General features: G+C 35.1%; 2 protein-coding genes across 2 annotated transcripts; both read right to left on the bottom strand.

Moving 5' to 3' along the window:
- Positions 1-4,796: 4,796 nt before the first annotated feature.
- LOC103421912 (transcription elongation factor SPT4 homolog 1-like) lies at positions 4,797-7,058 on the bottom strand. The gene is made up of 5 exons (XM_008359954.4): positions 6,737-7,058; positions 6,535-6,626; positions 6,373-6,428; positions 5,982-6,043; positions 4,797-5,139 (listed from the first exon to the last, which is right to left on the bottom strand). The coding sequence occupies exons 1-5, from the start codon at positions 6,833-6,835 to the stop codon at positions 5,089-5,091; spliced, it is 360 nt and encodes a 119-aa protein (XP_008358176.1). The 5' UTR covers positions 6,836-7,058; the 3' UTR covers positions 4,797-5,088.
- A 627-nt stretch (positions 7,059-7,685) lies between these two features.
- On the bottom strand, positions 7,686-14,022 carry LOC103444244 (UTP--glucose-1-phosphate uridylyltransferase). Its single transcript, XM_008383164.4, has 21 exons — positions 13,543-14,022; positions 13,393-13,440; positions 13,150-13,244; positions 12,956-13,046; positions 12,306-12,366; positions 12,117-12,194; positions 11,988-12,038; positions 11,801-11,874; positions 11,276-11,348; positions 11,130-11,187; positions 10,949-10,995; positions 10,803-10,868; positions 10,106-10,138; positions 9,857-9,909; positions 9,709-9,784; positions 9,582-9,638; positions 9,378-9,461; positions 9,197-9,295; positions 8,550-8,654; positions 7,999-8,070; positions 7,686-7,906 (listed from the first exon to the last, which is right to left on the bottom strand). Exons 1-21 carry the CDS (start codon positions 13,608-13,610, stop codon positions 7,880-7,882), a joined length of 1,416 nt encoding a protein of 471 aa, XP_008381386.3. The 5' UTR covers positions 13,611-14,022; the 3' UTR covers positions 7,686-7,879.
- Positions 14,023-14,257: the final 235 nt, after the last annotated feature.

The following is a 14,257-nucleotide window of genomic DNA, read 5'->3' on the forward strand; positions in this document are numbered from 1 at the left end:
GATGTGTGAGAAGTAAAATGGGGTGTGGATAGCACACCCTTTTTTTTTTTTTTTGAAGCATGATAAGGTAGCCAGCCTTTTTTCTAAGTATAAAGGGAAACCACTATCACAAATTAAATCGTTGGCGCCTGTACTTGGATCGTCGCAAAATTTATCACCAGGATGTTCCTCGAACCATGTGATCGCCAGAAGTCCACCTCTTAATCTCAATCTTACCAATACCGCAATAGCTTACCAATTAAACGAATATGTTCAAATGGAAAAGGCACTCATGAAAGACATTGCAGCCAGTGCCATGAAGAACTGATCAAGCTTTTTCAACTCGACAAGCCTGTGTGGATGAAATCCCTAACTGATAGCAGATATCTCCTCAACCGGGACAACTATGATAAGATGTTCCCAAAAGCCAATCACTTCAGAAACTCTTGTGCTCATGTCGAGTCTTCGAAGGATTCAGGAGTAGCGCACATTAGTGCAGCATACTTGGTTGACATGTTTTTAGATTTCGTTAGTTCTATAACTCGAACTTTTCATTATTTCCTATTTACTGACATACTAAATTTAAAATGCTGCAAAGATCAGAGAAGTTTAGAAAAACCTGCTTCGTTTTACAGAATAAATGGGAAGAACTCTTTCCCACAATCGTAACAAAACCAAGGACAATTGAAGTTCTTGAAAGTGGAATGATAGGAAATCGGAGTGGTTGCTTGCAGTTGGTACATAAAAAGCAATTGTTTGGTTAAGCATGCTAATTATCTCCTAAATATTAACGTATTCCAATAGGTTCACCCTTACTCTCTCAAAGAAAGTTATGCCTCTTGTCCAATAAAATAATTCCAATCATATAATTGAACTGAAAGTACACTAGTGTGAAACCCAAGTTTGGGTAAGCCGCGATACACATTGTGTTCTTGTGTTAGATTTACGATCCCATTATGTTGGTACACACAATATTATCAAAGGAAAGTGTTTTCTTCCTTTTGACCGATAGAAATCTCCAAATCATATTAATATTAAACCCCTTTAATTGGAAGTAGGGCTAATTATATTTATACTTCTTTGAGGCATTTAATCAAACATATAAGGTGTGTATAAAGACAAGCAAAAGCAGTACGAGATAGATGTAGGAAGACCATCAAACACTTGAGGAGTGATTCATCACCTACCTGTTCCGGCAAATTCAGAAAACATGGGGTTGTTCCTCAATCTCAGTGATTTCTTACACTGAAGATGCGGATGCACCTCCTTACACCTACGGAGCTTCGCCAGTGCCTTGCACCCATATGACTTGGGAACTATAACAGTTTTCTCTTTGATTAAAATTTTTCAAAGGCCCCTAAAGTCACAAGTCACTGCTTCATTGACCCTTGTCGTCCAACTCCCAAGTTACTACATTTTGATGTGGCACTTTGGTGGGCCTATTTTTGCATGGAAAACATATTGATGTCACGTGGCCATTTTTTTAGTTCCTTGTAACTCAATTAAGCTTATTGTTTTCTTAAAATTGATTTTGGCATGCGGTCTTGGATTTAGAGTAGTGCGTACTTTACCATCAGTACTCAAGTTTAAATCTTTTTTCCCATACTTCAGCTAAATTTAGTTTCATTATTCAAACAAATATTTTGGCCGTCTCCTATTCATCCAAATATGCCTTTCAACTTTTACTTTGTGAAATTTATTCCAATAATTGCAAATTTTGTTACCATTTTGTGCTAAAAGCCCGAATGAGATACTTTTCCAAAACAAAATAAGGCTTTTCACTGTTGTTCAGGTGAGTGATACTTACGAGTATAGGAATCAAGTATCCTAAGTTTGATTTTTATAGCACTATTGCTACACTAGTGTGAGCTCAATATATTGATACCACACTTATTAGTTTGATATATTGAACTTGTGAGCCTAATATTTCTAGCTTACTGTAAAAGTGTGATTACTGTATAAGTTTAACATATTAGTATCATACTCACTTTTTCCAACCTACTGTGAATGACCTAACATTACAGGCTGCTATTCTAAGCACATTAGCAGAAAGTTCCTTCACTTCCGGGTTTCAACAACCGTCATTAAAATTAATAAATAAATAAATAAATACTAAGGCATTTGCTTCTAGTCTTGTAAACGTTTCCGACGGGGTTTTGTTCTTTTTTTTTTTTTTTTTGTCCGATCATGAGGTCGCTCATGTACGCTTTGGCGGTACGTATTGCATCTGAGCATCTTCGCACATGGTCTGCAAATATATGAACCAAATAAGTAAATTAAAACAATGGAGACAAAAAAAGTGTAAGAACTTCTAAACATCCCAGTACAAGCAACTTCTATGGATTTGGAAAGTACAATCGAGTAAACAAAGCACATGATGAATAATATCCTCCACACCCAATTTAAGCTCCCAATGCCAAAAATTTGGTGTGAAAAATAAAAATAGCGTGTAGATAGAACCACTCTAAAAGAAACAGCTTTTCATTATATTCAAATATAGATCATATACAAAGAGTTTGAATTTTGATTAATGCACCAAGTTACACTAGACCAGAAGGAAATAAGGCAGAGGGCCTAAATCATTAGGCTACGTTTGGTATGCGGAAAAGAGAGCTTGGGAATGAGAAAGTGTTGTCTTTTGCTTTCTAATGTTTGGTAACTTCAAGCTTGAGAAATGATTTCTTGGCTCATGGGAAAATAGTGGGGCAAGGGAAGCCCTCCACCTTCTTTAGTAATCACTTTCTTTCTCCATGGGAAACCAAAAGATAACATTAATTGCCATCTTTTTATGATAAATATGTCCTCATTAATAATTAAAAATGACCATTATATCTTAAAATGTGGTTTAGAAACAAAATTTCTTAATTCGACATCATTGTAGTGAAGAAAGTTCCTTCACTTCCGAGCTTAAAGAATCAGCCATCTAAGGTAGTTCAATCGAGTAAAGAATCAGCCATCTAAGGTAGTTCAAGATTAAAGAATCCAATGTATTTCAGAGCTTTATGATGCATTCTAAATTAATCTTAATTTCTTTAGAATTTTTTAATCAAAGTTAATAAAAATAGATGCATAACAAAGAATAATTCACATATTTACCATTTAGACTGCGAATTAATATTTTTCAACACCTCAGAAAAACAAGTACCAAATCAAATCGTGCTAAAAGCATAATAGGTATGATTTAATCAATTCATAACGACACTAAATCAACACTGTAGAAATCATGAAAGTTTTAAACATGACTCTAAAACCACATGTAAAGCAGAAATCTCAAATTTCCTAATTTTCCCAAAATATAAAGTGGAGATTAATTGAATATAAAAAATAAATAAAAAATCATACCTCGATCCATGGTAAAACTCAATGGAGAAGAAGATTTAAGATAGAATATTTTTGTTCTTAAGCGGTGGCCATAGATATGTTTTCCTCTTTTTGCTTTGCTTTCGAAGTTCAATATTTATAGGCAAACGACTGACTAGTTTCCTAATAACCCTAATCACAATGATATTATATTGGGAACTTTAACGAAAAGCTTCTCGTACCGTTCATTTTAACGAAAAATCATATTTTTACACTAAAAAGTCAATCCTGATACTATTCACTTTACCTTTATTTTGTCCTTATCGTTAAAACTCAAAATTTTCAATCTCTTTTTATTAGTTTTCCTTATTATATTTGCGCCTCACTTAGTCCATAGAAACATGAAAATGATTGGCTTGCCCTTGGCACTATAAAAAAGCAACCTCACCCTCATTTAGGGACCATTCTCCAATTTAACCCTAAGGCTTCCTCACTATCACCACCTTTACTCTCTTAAAGACACTCATGCCTCTTGTTCGATAAAATCAACCCAATCATATAATGAAACTATATCAGAGTGAAACCCAACTTCAAATAAATCATGATACATCATTGTGTTCTCATGTTAAAATTACGATCTCATTTGTGTTGGTACACACAATATTTCCCAAGGAAAATATTTTATTCCTTTTGACCAATAGAATTCTCAACTAGTATTAAACCCTTTTAATTGGAAGTATTTGCACCACATATGACTTGGGAGCTATAACAGTTTGGCAATTGTCTTTTACTAAGATTTTTCAAATTCACAAATCACTACATCATTGACCCCTTTGTAATCCAACTCCCAAGTTACATGCTATTTTTTCATTTGACACTTTGGTAGGCCCATTTTTGCTATATGGATAACGAATTCAAATTCTCTCAGATCTCGCAATCCGACGTCGACAGATTACGAATTGGACCATTCAAGAGGAAGAGAAAGGTTCGGACCCTTAGGTAAACCAATGGAATGGACTAATAGAGACCATTTGAATTGAATGCTTCGGATTACTCTGTCAGTCAGTTCTGGTCTAAAGAGATCTGGAGAGGATCTCAATTCATAGATAACATATTGATATCACGTGTTGATTTTTTTAGTTCTATGTAACTAGAGTTCAACTTAATTTTTTTCTTAAAAATAAGTAATATGATAGATCTCTTATTTGCTAAACACTCTATAAGTGATTTAGGTTTGTTGACTTGAATTTAGTCAAGTCAACTAGAACTGTGTTCTCAACCATCTGCACCCAAGATCAAATATCTCTCTCGTGCTTCTTAAAAAATAATTTTGGCCCTCTCATAAACATATCAAAATATGCCCTTCGACTTTTACTTTGTGAATTTATTCCAATAAATCAGCCTGCCAAATTTTGTTACCATTTTGTGCTAAAAGCCCGAAGGAGGTACTTTCCCAAAATAAAGAGGATTCTACTCTTAATAAGGCCTTTCACAGTAGTGTGAGTGTAATACCTATATATAGAAATTAGACATCATAAGTTTGATTTCACCACTAAACTAATGCGAGTTCAATACATTGATACCACATTCATGAGTTTGATATATTAAACTCATGAGTTCAATAAATTGGAATCACACCCAAATTTTCAGCCCACCGTAAGTGTGATTCCTATACAAGTTCAGTATATTAATCACACTCAATTGGTCCTTCCTACTGCGGAAGGTCTAAGTACATCACAAGCTGCTATTCTACCCACGTTAAAGTTCCTTCACTTCCAAGTTTTTTTGGTCCGATCATCATCAGGTCGCTCATATACGCTTTGGCGGTACGTATTGCATCTGAGCATCTTCGCATATGTTCTGCAAATATATGAACCAAATAAGTTAATTAACCAAAGAAAAACAATGGAGAAAAAAAGTGTAAGAACTTCTAAACATGCCGATACAAGCAACCTCTACAGATTTGAAAAAGTGCAATAGAGTAAACTTAGCACATGGAAATCGTCCATGAGTACCTCCACACCCAATTTAAGCTCCAAAGCGAACAATAATGTAATGAGACGAAATAGTTTCCAAAAAAAAATGTAATGGGAAGAAACAAGTTTGCCATTGATTTAATTATCCTACTACATCAATCAACGTAACCATCCATGCGAATGGGGTTATCACAGGATTGATCCTCGGGAATGGAACACGAAAATAAAAAAGAGCAGCTTTTCATGATATACCAAGAGTTTTGAACAGGTCACTACGGAATAGATCATATACCAAGAGTTTTCAATTTTGATTAACGCACTAATTTACACCTTATGAGAAGGAAAAGAAGATGGAGAGCCCAAACCATTAAATCTGTTGCCTCCAACAACAACATTGGATCCGAGGATTCTTTCTTCTAAGGACGTGCTAATATGACAATCTACTTCAGGTTCAACCATGCATACACTACACACTCCACAATCTGCAATTTTTTACTCCTAATGTCAATTAGGGCAGACTTTCAAGTTACTTGCAAATTTGTTTGAAATATATGGTGGCAAAACTGGCTATTCGAAAACTATCCCAACCAAAAACAATCATGGCTCAAATGGTATAGTTAACATATTCGACGAAATAACTATAATACAAAAGACTGGCCAGTGTGGCCACTAACCAAATTTATTTGAAATTGTATAACAATAAAATATAAAAAAACATAGTGTTACCTTCATATCCTCCGAAAGAGCCTCTGAAACAGCGAGTGTGTAACAACCAGGGACAAATTTTGCTGCCAAAAAATCAAAATACATGTTAAAATTTCACAGCCAATTTGAAAATCAATGCCAGATTGTAGTACCCATAACGTAGAGCATGTAAAAGTCCGAAAAGTAAACAATTTAAAGCAGATGCCTTTGAGAAAATTGAGAGCAAGCCACTATATTATCAAGTGTTAAAAGAATGCATAGGCGACTCAAACACTCTGGACAAATTCCTAAAGAAAACTGAAATTGCACAAATTACAAAAAATTAAAATTGAAAATGGTTGTCGAAAATCAATGCATCATTCGGTCAATGCAAAATCTTGGTATAAACAAAATTTGTATGAACCATACATACCAATTCGGAGCCACCGCGCAGCCCAACTCCTACTCGGATCCATTACTGAGATGATCCTAAAATACAAGCAAATCAAATTATGCAATTTCCAATAAACAAAAAAAATCACAAATTAAAGAAAAATCAAAATCATCTCAGAGAACGAGAGTAAAGAAGACCAACCCGTTGAAATTAGGAGTGGTGCAATCGGTGATGCGCTCGTTGTCGTCGTTCATCTCGAAGAAAGGGCAGTTCTCGCATCCATGTTCTCTGAACTGCATTTGCATTTGAATATTTACTCAGCAAAAACCCTAAAACCTCTGTAATTTAAAACAAAAATTTTTAAATAAAATAAAAAAAGGAAAACGAGATGTAAAACCCTAACCTGATCGTAGGTCTTGACGAGGCGGCAACGGAGGCAAGCCCTAAGCTCGTGACCGAAGCTCGTCGGAATCTGGGCTGGTTCCGATTGGGCGTTCCTCATCTTCTCTCAGCAAAAATAACAACCACCGGTGTATATTTTTTTTCCGACCCAAACAAAAATCCGTATTTATAAAAATGTATTTAAAGGAATTTGCACAAAAAGCCTGAAGTTTTTTATTTTTGTGCATTAATCCTTCACATTAAATATTGTTTTGAATTAACCACTTATAATTCGAACTATTTAACTAAATGACACCTTTCTTTACTTTCCAATTTCCATCCACAATTCCATTAAAATTACATGATGGCCCCTTTATAAGTGTCCTAGACCTTAATCCAATAATAGATGGTTCTCTAACGTTTGTTGTTACAATTTCTCTTTATTGTTGATTAAGATCAAACGGTTGATGATCACAATTTTCTTGGACCATGGAGTCTAATAGAACACAACTCTTATTTTATTAATTTACCTTAAGAGAAAATATTAAATTTATCTTGCAATCATATTACAACGCTCAAATTAATAACATCATATAACGATGTCACGATTACTCATAAATTTTTCCAACATAAGTGACTAAATCTGGGGTGGAAATAACGGTTCAAGGCTTGGAGTGGAACTTGATTGTAAAACTTCTTAATCTGGGAGTAAAATGCACAAAAGTGAATATTTCAAGGTCTACGTGGAATTTCCTTTTTATATATTATTATTGTAATTTTTTTATGAAAATATGTTTACTCACCACCTTTATTCAGGAGATAATTTGAAATTATTTAATAAGAGCGGTGTTATCCACAAACCTAGACAAACAATTAAAATAACCTTTGGCGACAAATAAAACACAGAAGATTGCCATGACATGGATTAAAGGGACAAAGAACTACAGTCGAACTACGAAGAACCAAAAGCGTAAAACTAAAAGTTTATGCAAACTTTCATTCACAAACAGTAGGGTTTAACATGGAACCTGCAAACTTCACCAAACTCATGCAGCAAAAATACAAAAACTTTTATTTCCCTATCACAGTAACCAAGCACGGCACAACCATAGGGCCCTCGTATTCAACCCGAGGGCACTCTCCGATACATTTCAGGACAAGAAACTTAGAGATCTTCAGGGCCATTGATATCCTGCGCAAAAAGTACAATTAGCACGTATAGAACAGCAACGAATATCAACATAACTTGTAACATATGATGGTGTAGATTGATTTGTGTTTTACCTTGTTTGCAATCACGGCGTTGTCAGGAATTTCTAACTTCACCCCGGATTTTGCTGTGATAGTTACTTTCCCCTTCATTGAATGAAAAATATGGCAGACAACATTACTAGACTTAACAGCACGATAGTATGAAAAAAAGATGCGAAATGAATAATCAAGGTCGAGGTTGGGCATAGACCGAAATAATCCTTCGTGCTTGCCATTGTAATTTGCTGTCTATGTGAAGGGGAATGTGTTTGGTGAAACTTACAACAGGATTTTAAAGGTTTCCAGAACAAATGAAAAGAGATAAATAACGTGCATGGATAGCTAATAATCTATGTTGCAGTCTTGTAGAAATGGACACAAGACGAGATTAATTTCGGCCCACGAATGAGCCAACCAACATGAATTTATATCAAAGTAAACAAATAGTATTTTCCTTTTTTAATCTCCCCATCCAATCTATTGCAACTTAACTAAGATTCAGATATCAATCTCACACTGACGTCAAATTCTTAACCATGAAAAAGACAATTGATGCAAGACAGTTCTTGGCTGTAAGTGCATACCTTGAGAGCAACACCAGCACCGAACCAGACATCACCAGAAACCTTAAGGCTATCAAGCTCAAGGATGCTGGGGATTGACTTGAATCGACTCAAGTAACTGCCAACCTATAAGGAAAGAAATTATCACAATTATCATCAGGTAGTTGGAACCATAAAAAAGGATTAGCTAATTTAATACCCGATAAATTAATAACCTCAGCTAGCCAGTCCGACTTGGGGTTAATGTGCTAAACTAATAATTCGTAAAACTTATAATATAATAAATTATAAAATAATCATATAGGTCCAACGTATATATGAATTAATATTTCCTATTGCTATGGCTTATGTTTGTTTGGTTAAATGTTCACAAAATGGAATAATGTAGTACATTGAACAATGTACAATCTATTTTTGGGAAAAATAAGTAGATTCATGACCTTTACTTGGTTTAACAAATGCATAGAATTGTTTGTTCGTAAAACGAGAAACTAAATACAATGTACAATATTGAATAAAATAAGGAATACCTTGCTGATTAAAGCAAGTTGAGCCTTGTGCAATGGGTACGACTAATTTATCGATTATTTAATATTCTGCTAAATTAATAGATTTCCTTGGTTCCATGGCTATTAATGTATAGATGTTTAACTGTATTAAATATTCACCTTCTTAAATTCAGGCCCCAATTCAATAGAAGGATTTTCTGGATTTTTTCTCGCACTGTTCCGGGTAACAAAGCCGTCTTGTAATGTATAAAGGTCAGACTGCAAAGGAAGATAAATGCATTAGACAAGCCTCAAGTCATTATTAAAGATTCAAAATCGAGTAGTGAGAAAAGGAGGCTACCTGGACAAGAAGCAAATCGGAAGTTGCCTTCACAGGAAGGAATCGAGATCTCGGTACATTGATGCCAATAGCATTATTAAAGAACTGGTCATAGGTACGGATGAGTAAAATTAGTAATTAAATTACTAAAAGATCAATTTCTATAGAAATAGAACTTCAAGCTTTAACTTTTGATAACATCCTAAATGAGTTTTAAAGATGTACCCTGATTGCTGCACCAGCTGCGGTTTCTAGTTGAAGAACTTTGACCCCATCCACTTCCTATAAACAAATCTACGCATCAGAAAACCAGAATCTTGGAACAACCAGGCTTCATATAAAAAAAATATACCTTTGGGTTTGGGATAATTTCCATCTTCAGTGCATCAGCTTCTACTAGCCTTTTAATTGCATTCAAGTTCACCCACCTGAATGTTACTTTGTTAGCACATAATCGTATTCCATGAATGTTCTACAAGATTTGGGTTAATATTACTTACAAATTATTTGTGTTGAAAATTTTGAACTTCTCTATTGACTTGAATTCATTGACCTGTTTCAATGAAAGCACTGCATATCATCAACAACAAACTGTGCAAATGTAATTATCGAAACAGAATGTACTTGTATCTGCAATCTGGGGATTCTAGCTATATTTTACATAGCTGCTATCAGCAGTGAGAACAAGATGACAGGTTAAATATTAAAGGAGGAGGTTGGGGGAGTGAAAGAATAGAAACAGGACTTACATGTTGATCAGGGACTTGAGCAATTTCCAGGAGCTGCACAAGAACATCGGGTAAAAGAAGAAAGGTCATGCATAGAAAAAGTTTTCAAGGATTTAGCTTCGTATGGGAAAGGAGGCGCTTTAACATTGAATTCATTCCATTGTAAAGAAAAAATAGATCAACCAGAAGAATGAGCTTGGTGGCCGATTTGGTTTTCCTTTGACATTCACTTACTCAAAGAAAAAGGTACAAAACAGGGGAACTGGCTTATTCAACCTTGAACTAGGTCAACTAGCTATCCAGCCAGTTCGACTAGTGTCTTGCACATTGACATTGTTTTTGGGTGGTAAGTTTGAAACCAAACCCTATATGTGAAATATAAGATCATTTACAATTTCATACTACCTCTTTATTTCAACCAACTACTTAAAAAGATATGACTTTACTAAGAAGACTAAACTTCTTATTTGAAAACAACGGCTAATTTAAAAAGAAGACAATAAAACACTAATTAAAAATCATAACCACAACTAACCACAGACATAGTTGTCCAAGATAAAAGAACACTTCCTAAAATAAAAGTGGCTTGATAAAGCACACATTATAGAGATGTGAAGTGCCCACCAAAGTTTACAAAACATAGAAAGTTTTCAATATATCATAACCTTATAATTGACACACACAAAAAGAGTACTAGCAATGGATAGAAATCTCATACCTGAACCCTGCCCTCATAAGAAATAAGAGTGCCGCCCTTCACATCGGCCAATGTTTTCGGTGTCACCTGCACAAATAAGAAACATATGTAGAAACAAGTTTAAAAGAGATAAGGTAACTAACCGATACTGGTAACCTTTTATATACCTCCATACAATATTCATTCTTTTTCTGGATCAAATGCTGTAGAATTTCTATTGTAACCAGTCAGGGACAACAACATCCAAAAGGACTTCTTTTCTCAAACAGCGAATGAGGCAATAATATATCATAAAAATGAAATAACTATAATCTAGAAATGTGCCAATCAGAACAAAAAATAGGATACTCAAGTCAACAACAGCACCCAAGTTGTCCGAGTTAGCAATAAACACGTACTCCTTACCCTGCAAAATAGAGACAAATGCACGAAAGAATTATACCTGGGCTATGAGAAAATAATTAAATGATCACAAAAAGCATCAAGTGACAAACCTGTGACAATAACAGATCAAGTTTTCCACTGTTCTTAAGGGATGGAAACACATCACCGTGGCCAGGAGGATACCTTCATGTGCATAAAATAATCATGAGTAGAAAGCAATGGAATTTGCATGAAACTAGATAAAAATTGTATTCCTACGAAGTACAGGGCTTAGGTGTTTTTTATCTAGACCTCTAAACCAGAGTGCCAAGCCAACAGTCACTCCCATGCCTTATAGAATGGTAAAGAAAAATGATAAAATCATACAAGTAGGATGTCAATTAACTGTACAAAAACACATAAAAAAAAGCTAAATTTAAACACAACCATTTGAACAATAGCAGATACAAATTAAAGGAGACCAATAAAAAATGTACACCTAAAATTGTATGTCTGTACGTATATGTCTCATCTATTTCAAATGTATGTCTGTATAGTGTACACCTATTAAAAGTCCTGCAGTCTCCATAGTCATAGCACTAAATCATAAAGAAAAACGAGTAATATCAAAGGAAGAGAAAAGGTATAAGTTATACCATCCGTCCTTGCCAGTCTGTCCTTTGGATGGAAGTGGCGAAAAATCTTCAACAACCAGACGAGGATACTGACTCTGTACACCCAAAAAACATATAGTAAAAGGTATAAGTTCATTGATTTAAGTATTTAATATGCACACATATGAAGTAAACAAGGTGATCAAGATTCAAGAAAGGTGCCACATACCTGGTTAAAAGTATGAATCTGAACATTTGACTTGGAATACTTCTCTACAATCTAATGGAGACAAGACCTAGTTAGTTCACGGTAAAATTTAAGGACAAAAACAAAAACTACAGCAGTACATTCTCAAACCTTTTGAGTATCGTCATGAGTGTTGAATGAGTTCATCAAAAGCAAGGGAACACTGCTACCATATTTGTTATTGAGATTCTGTGACAGAATTGACAGGGTAAGTGGTATAAACACAAACACACATAGAGAGAGAGAGAGAGAGAGAGAGAGAGAGAGAGAGAGAGAGGAAGAAGAAGACAAGAAGATAACCTCAATCTGGATGACAATCAAGTCCAGAAATGTCAACCCATTTCGAACTTCAATGACAGACCTACATGACAATAAAAATGGACCTTAAATCATTGATGTTATTGAAACGAGATGGACAGTCAGCCGTTTATTACATTTTATGTATCTGTCTTCATTAAAAACATATTCAAATACTAACATTGAACCCAAAAAAAAAAATTCACAATCCAAGATTAATTCAGAATACAAATAACATATACACTTTTTCATCTATGATCTGATATAAATAGTAGCTTTTCATTAAAGGCAAAACAAACGTTTCACTTTATATTATCAAACCTTACAGGATAGTTCTGGTCTACATTAAATTACAAAAGTTAGTTTAGTTTGATCAAATTCTAATTGAATCGTGAGAAACGAATTAAAATTTGACATCAGGATACTATATATTTTAATCCAACTATAATCAGGATGGATTTAAATCTTTTGACATGCAGCATTAACAGCCCCATTTTCCACCATCAGAGCAGTTCATCTAGGAATTTGAATTATTCAATGCATTTCTAACAAGATGAACCACTGCAATACTTAAGCAATAGAACAACAAAGCAAATCCGGACAAATAATACAAAAAAAAAAAAACGCGATAACAACGACATTTAAATGCATACTTGGGGCCAGTGCAACCCATTGTTGTTCCCAAACCTCCATTAAGCTTAAGCACGACAAGTTTGTCCAAAAGCTTCTTGATCTCCTCAGGATCTGCATCGATCAAGAATCCAATAAAATCATAAGCATACACAACTTACAATTAAACACTTGAAATCGAGAATTGAAAATAAATCACAATTAAGATTAAAATTACCTTCAGGAGTAGGTGCCAAGCCATCATAAGGAACGACTACCTCGTCAGTAGGAGTCTGGATCTTACCCCACTCCACATGCTGTGCTTCTTCTCCACTGAAACATGCATAGTCAGATCACATTCCATCAAAGTGCCAATCAAGATACACAAATTCACACAGATTTGAGTGCCAAATTTCTCATCATTTTCTCATCAACCAAACAGAAAAATTAAAAACAAGAAATTCGATTCGATTCAGTTTACCTGACGTAGCGAGAGACGAGGCTGATGAATCCGTTCTTCTCATTCTCGCTGCAAGAAAGTAAGAGATAGATCAATCAATCAGGCTCAGATCACACAGAAATCATGGAATTCCAGAAAAATGGATCCAACGGGAAACTCGACCGCCATTACCTGATCTGGCTCAGAGAAGCGACGTCAGATTTGAGCTTGTCGACATTACCGGTAGCCACCGCAGCCATTGGTGAAGCAGCGCGAGAGCTTCAAAGTTCTAGAGAGGGAGAGATGAAGGTGATCTGAACTGTGTGAACGTTGAGGAATGAGAGTGACTCTGAGATTTGGAAATTTAGACAAAGTATTTGTATTTGGGGTGGTGTATTAATAAGTGAGATTTGGCCAAAAACTAAATAAATAATAACCAGGTGGTATTTTTGGAACGGTGAGAGGAATATGCAGGCGAATATGACGGTTTGGTCCAGCTTCGTCAAATCTCGGAAAATAGTGGCGCCTCTTTCACGCAAAGGGAAAAGGGACACCTCACCTCAATTCCCTTCCCCCGACCCACGAGTTTTGGGTTGACGTCTAATCCGCATCTAACTAACCGTCCGAAAGCAGTTGCAAATTCTTAACTCTTCTAAAATCTGTTACTATGACAAACACACCCTCACATTACTCAAGTAGCGTTATAAACTTACGTTATGTAATATGATTTAACTAATACTAATGTTTTTTTTTTTTTTTAAAAAAAGGGACAACTAATGGCAAGTCATGGTTATCCATCTCTTCCCTGCCCAAAGAGGCTATAGGAATTTCACTCTAACTGTGGCCACGGTCAAACGGACTCACCAGCTTGAAGTATCAAACTCGTGACCTCACATATTTTTTTGTT

The sequence above is a fragment of the Malus domestica genome, chromosome 09 (genome assembly GCF_042453785.1).
Source record: "Malus domestica chromosome 09, GDT2T_hap1".
Classification (NCBI taxonomy): domain Eukaryota; kingdom Viridiplantae; phylum Streptophyta; class Magnoliopsida; order Rosales; family Rosaceae; genus Malus; species Malus domestica.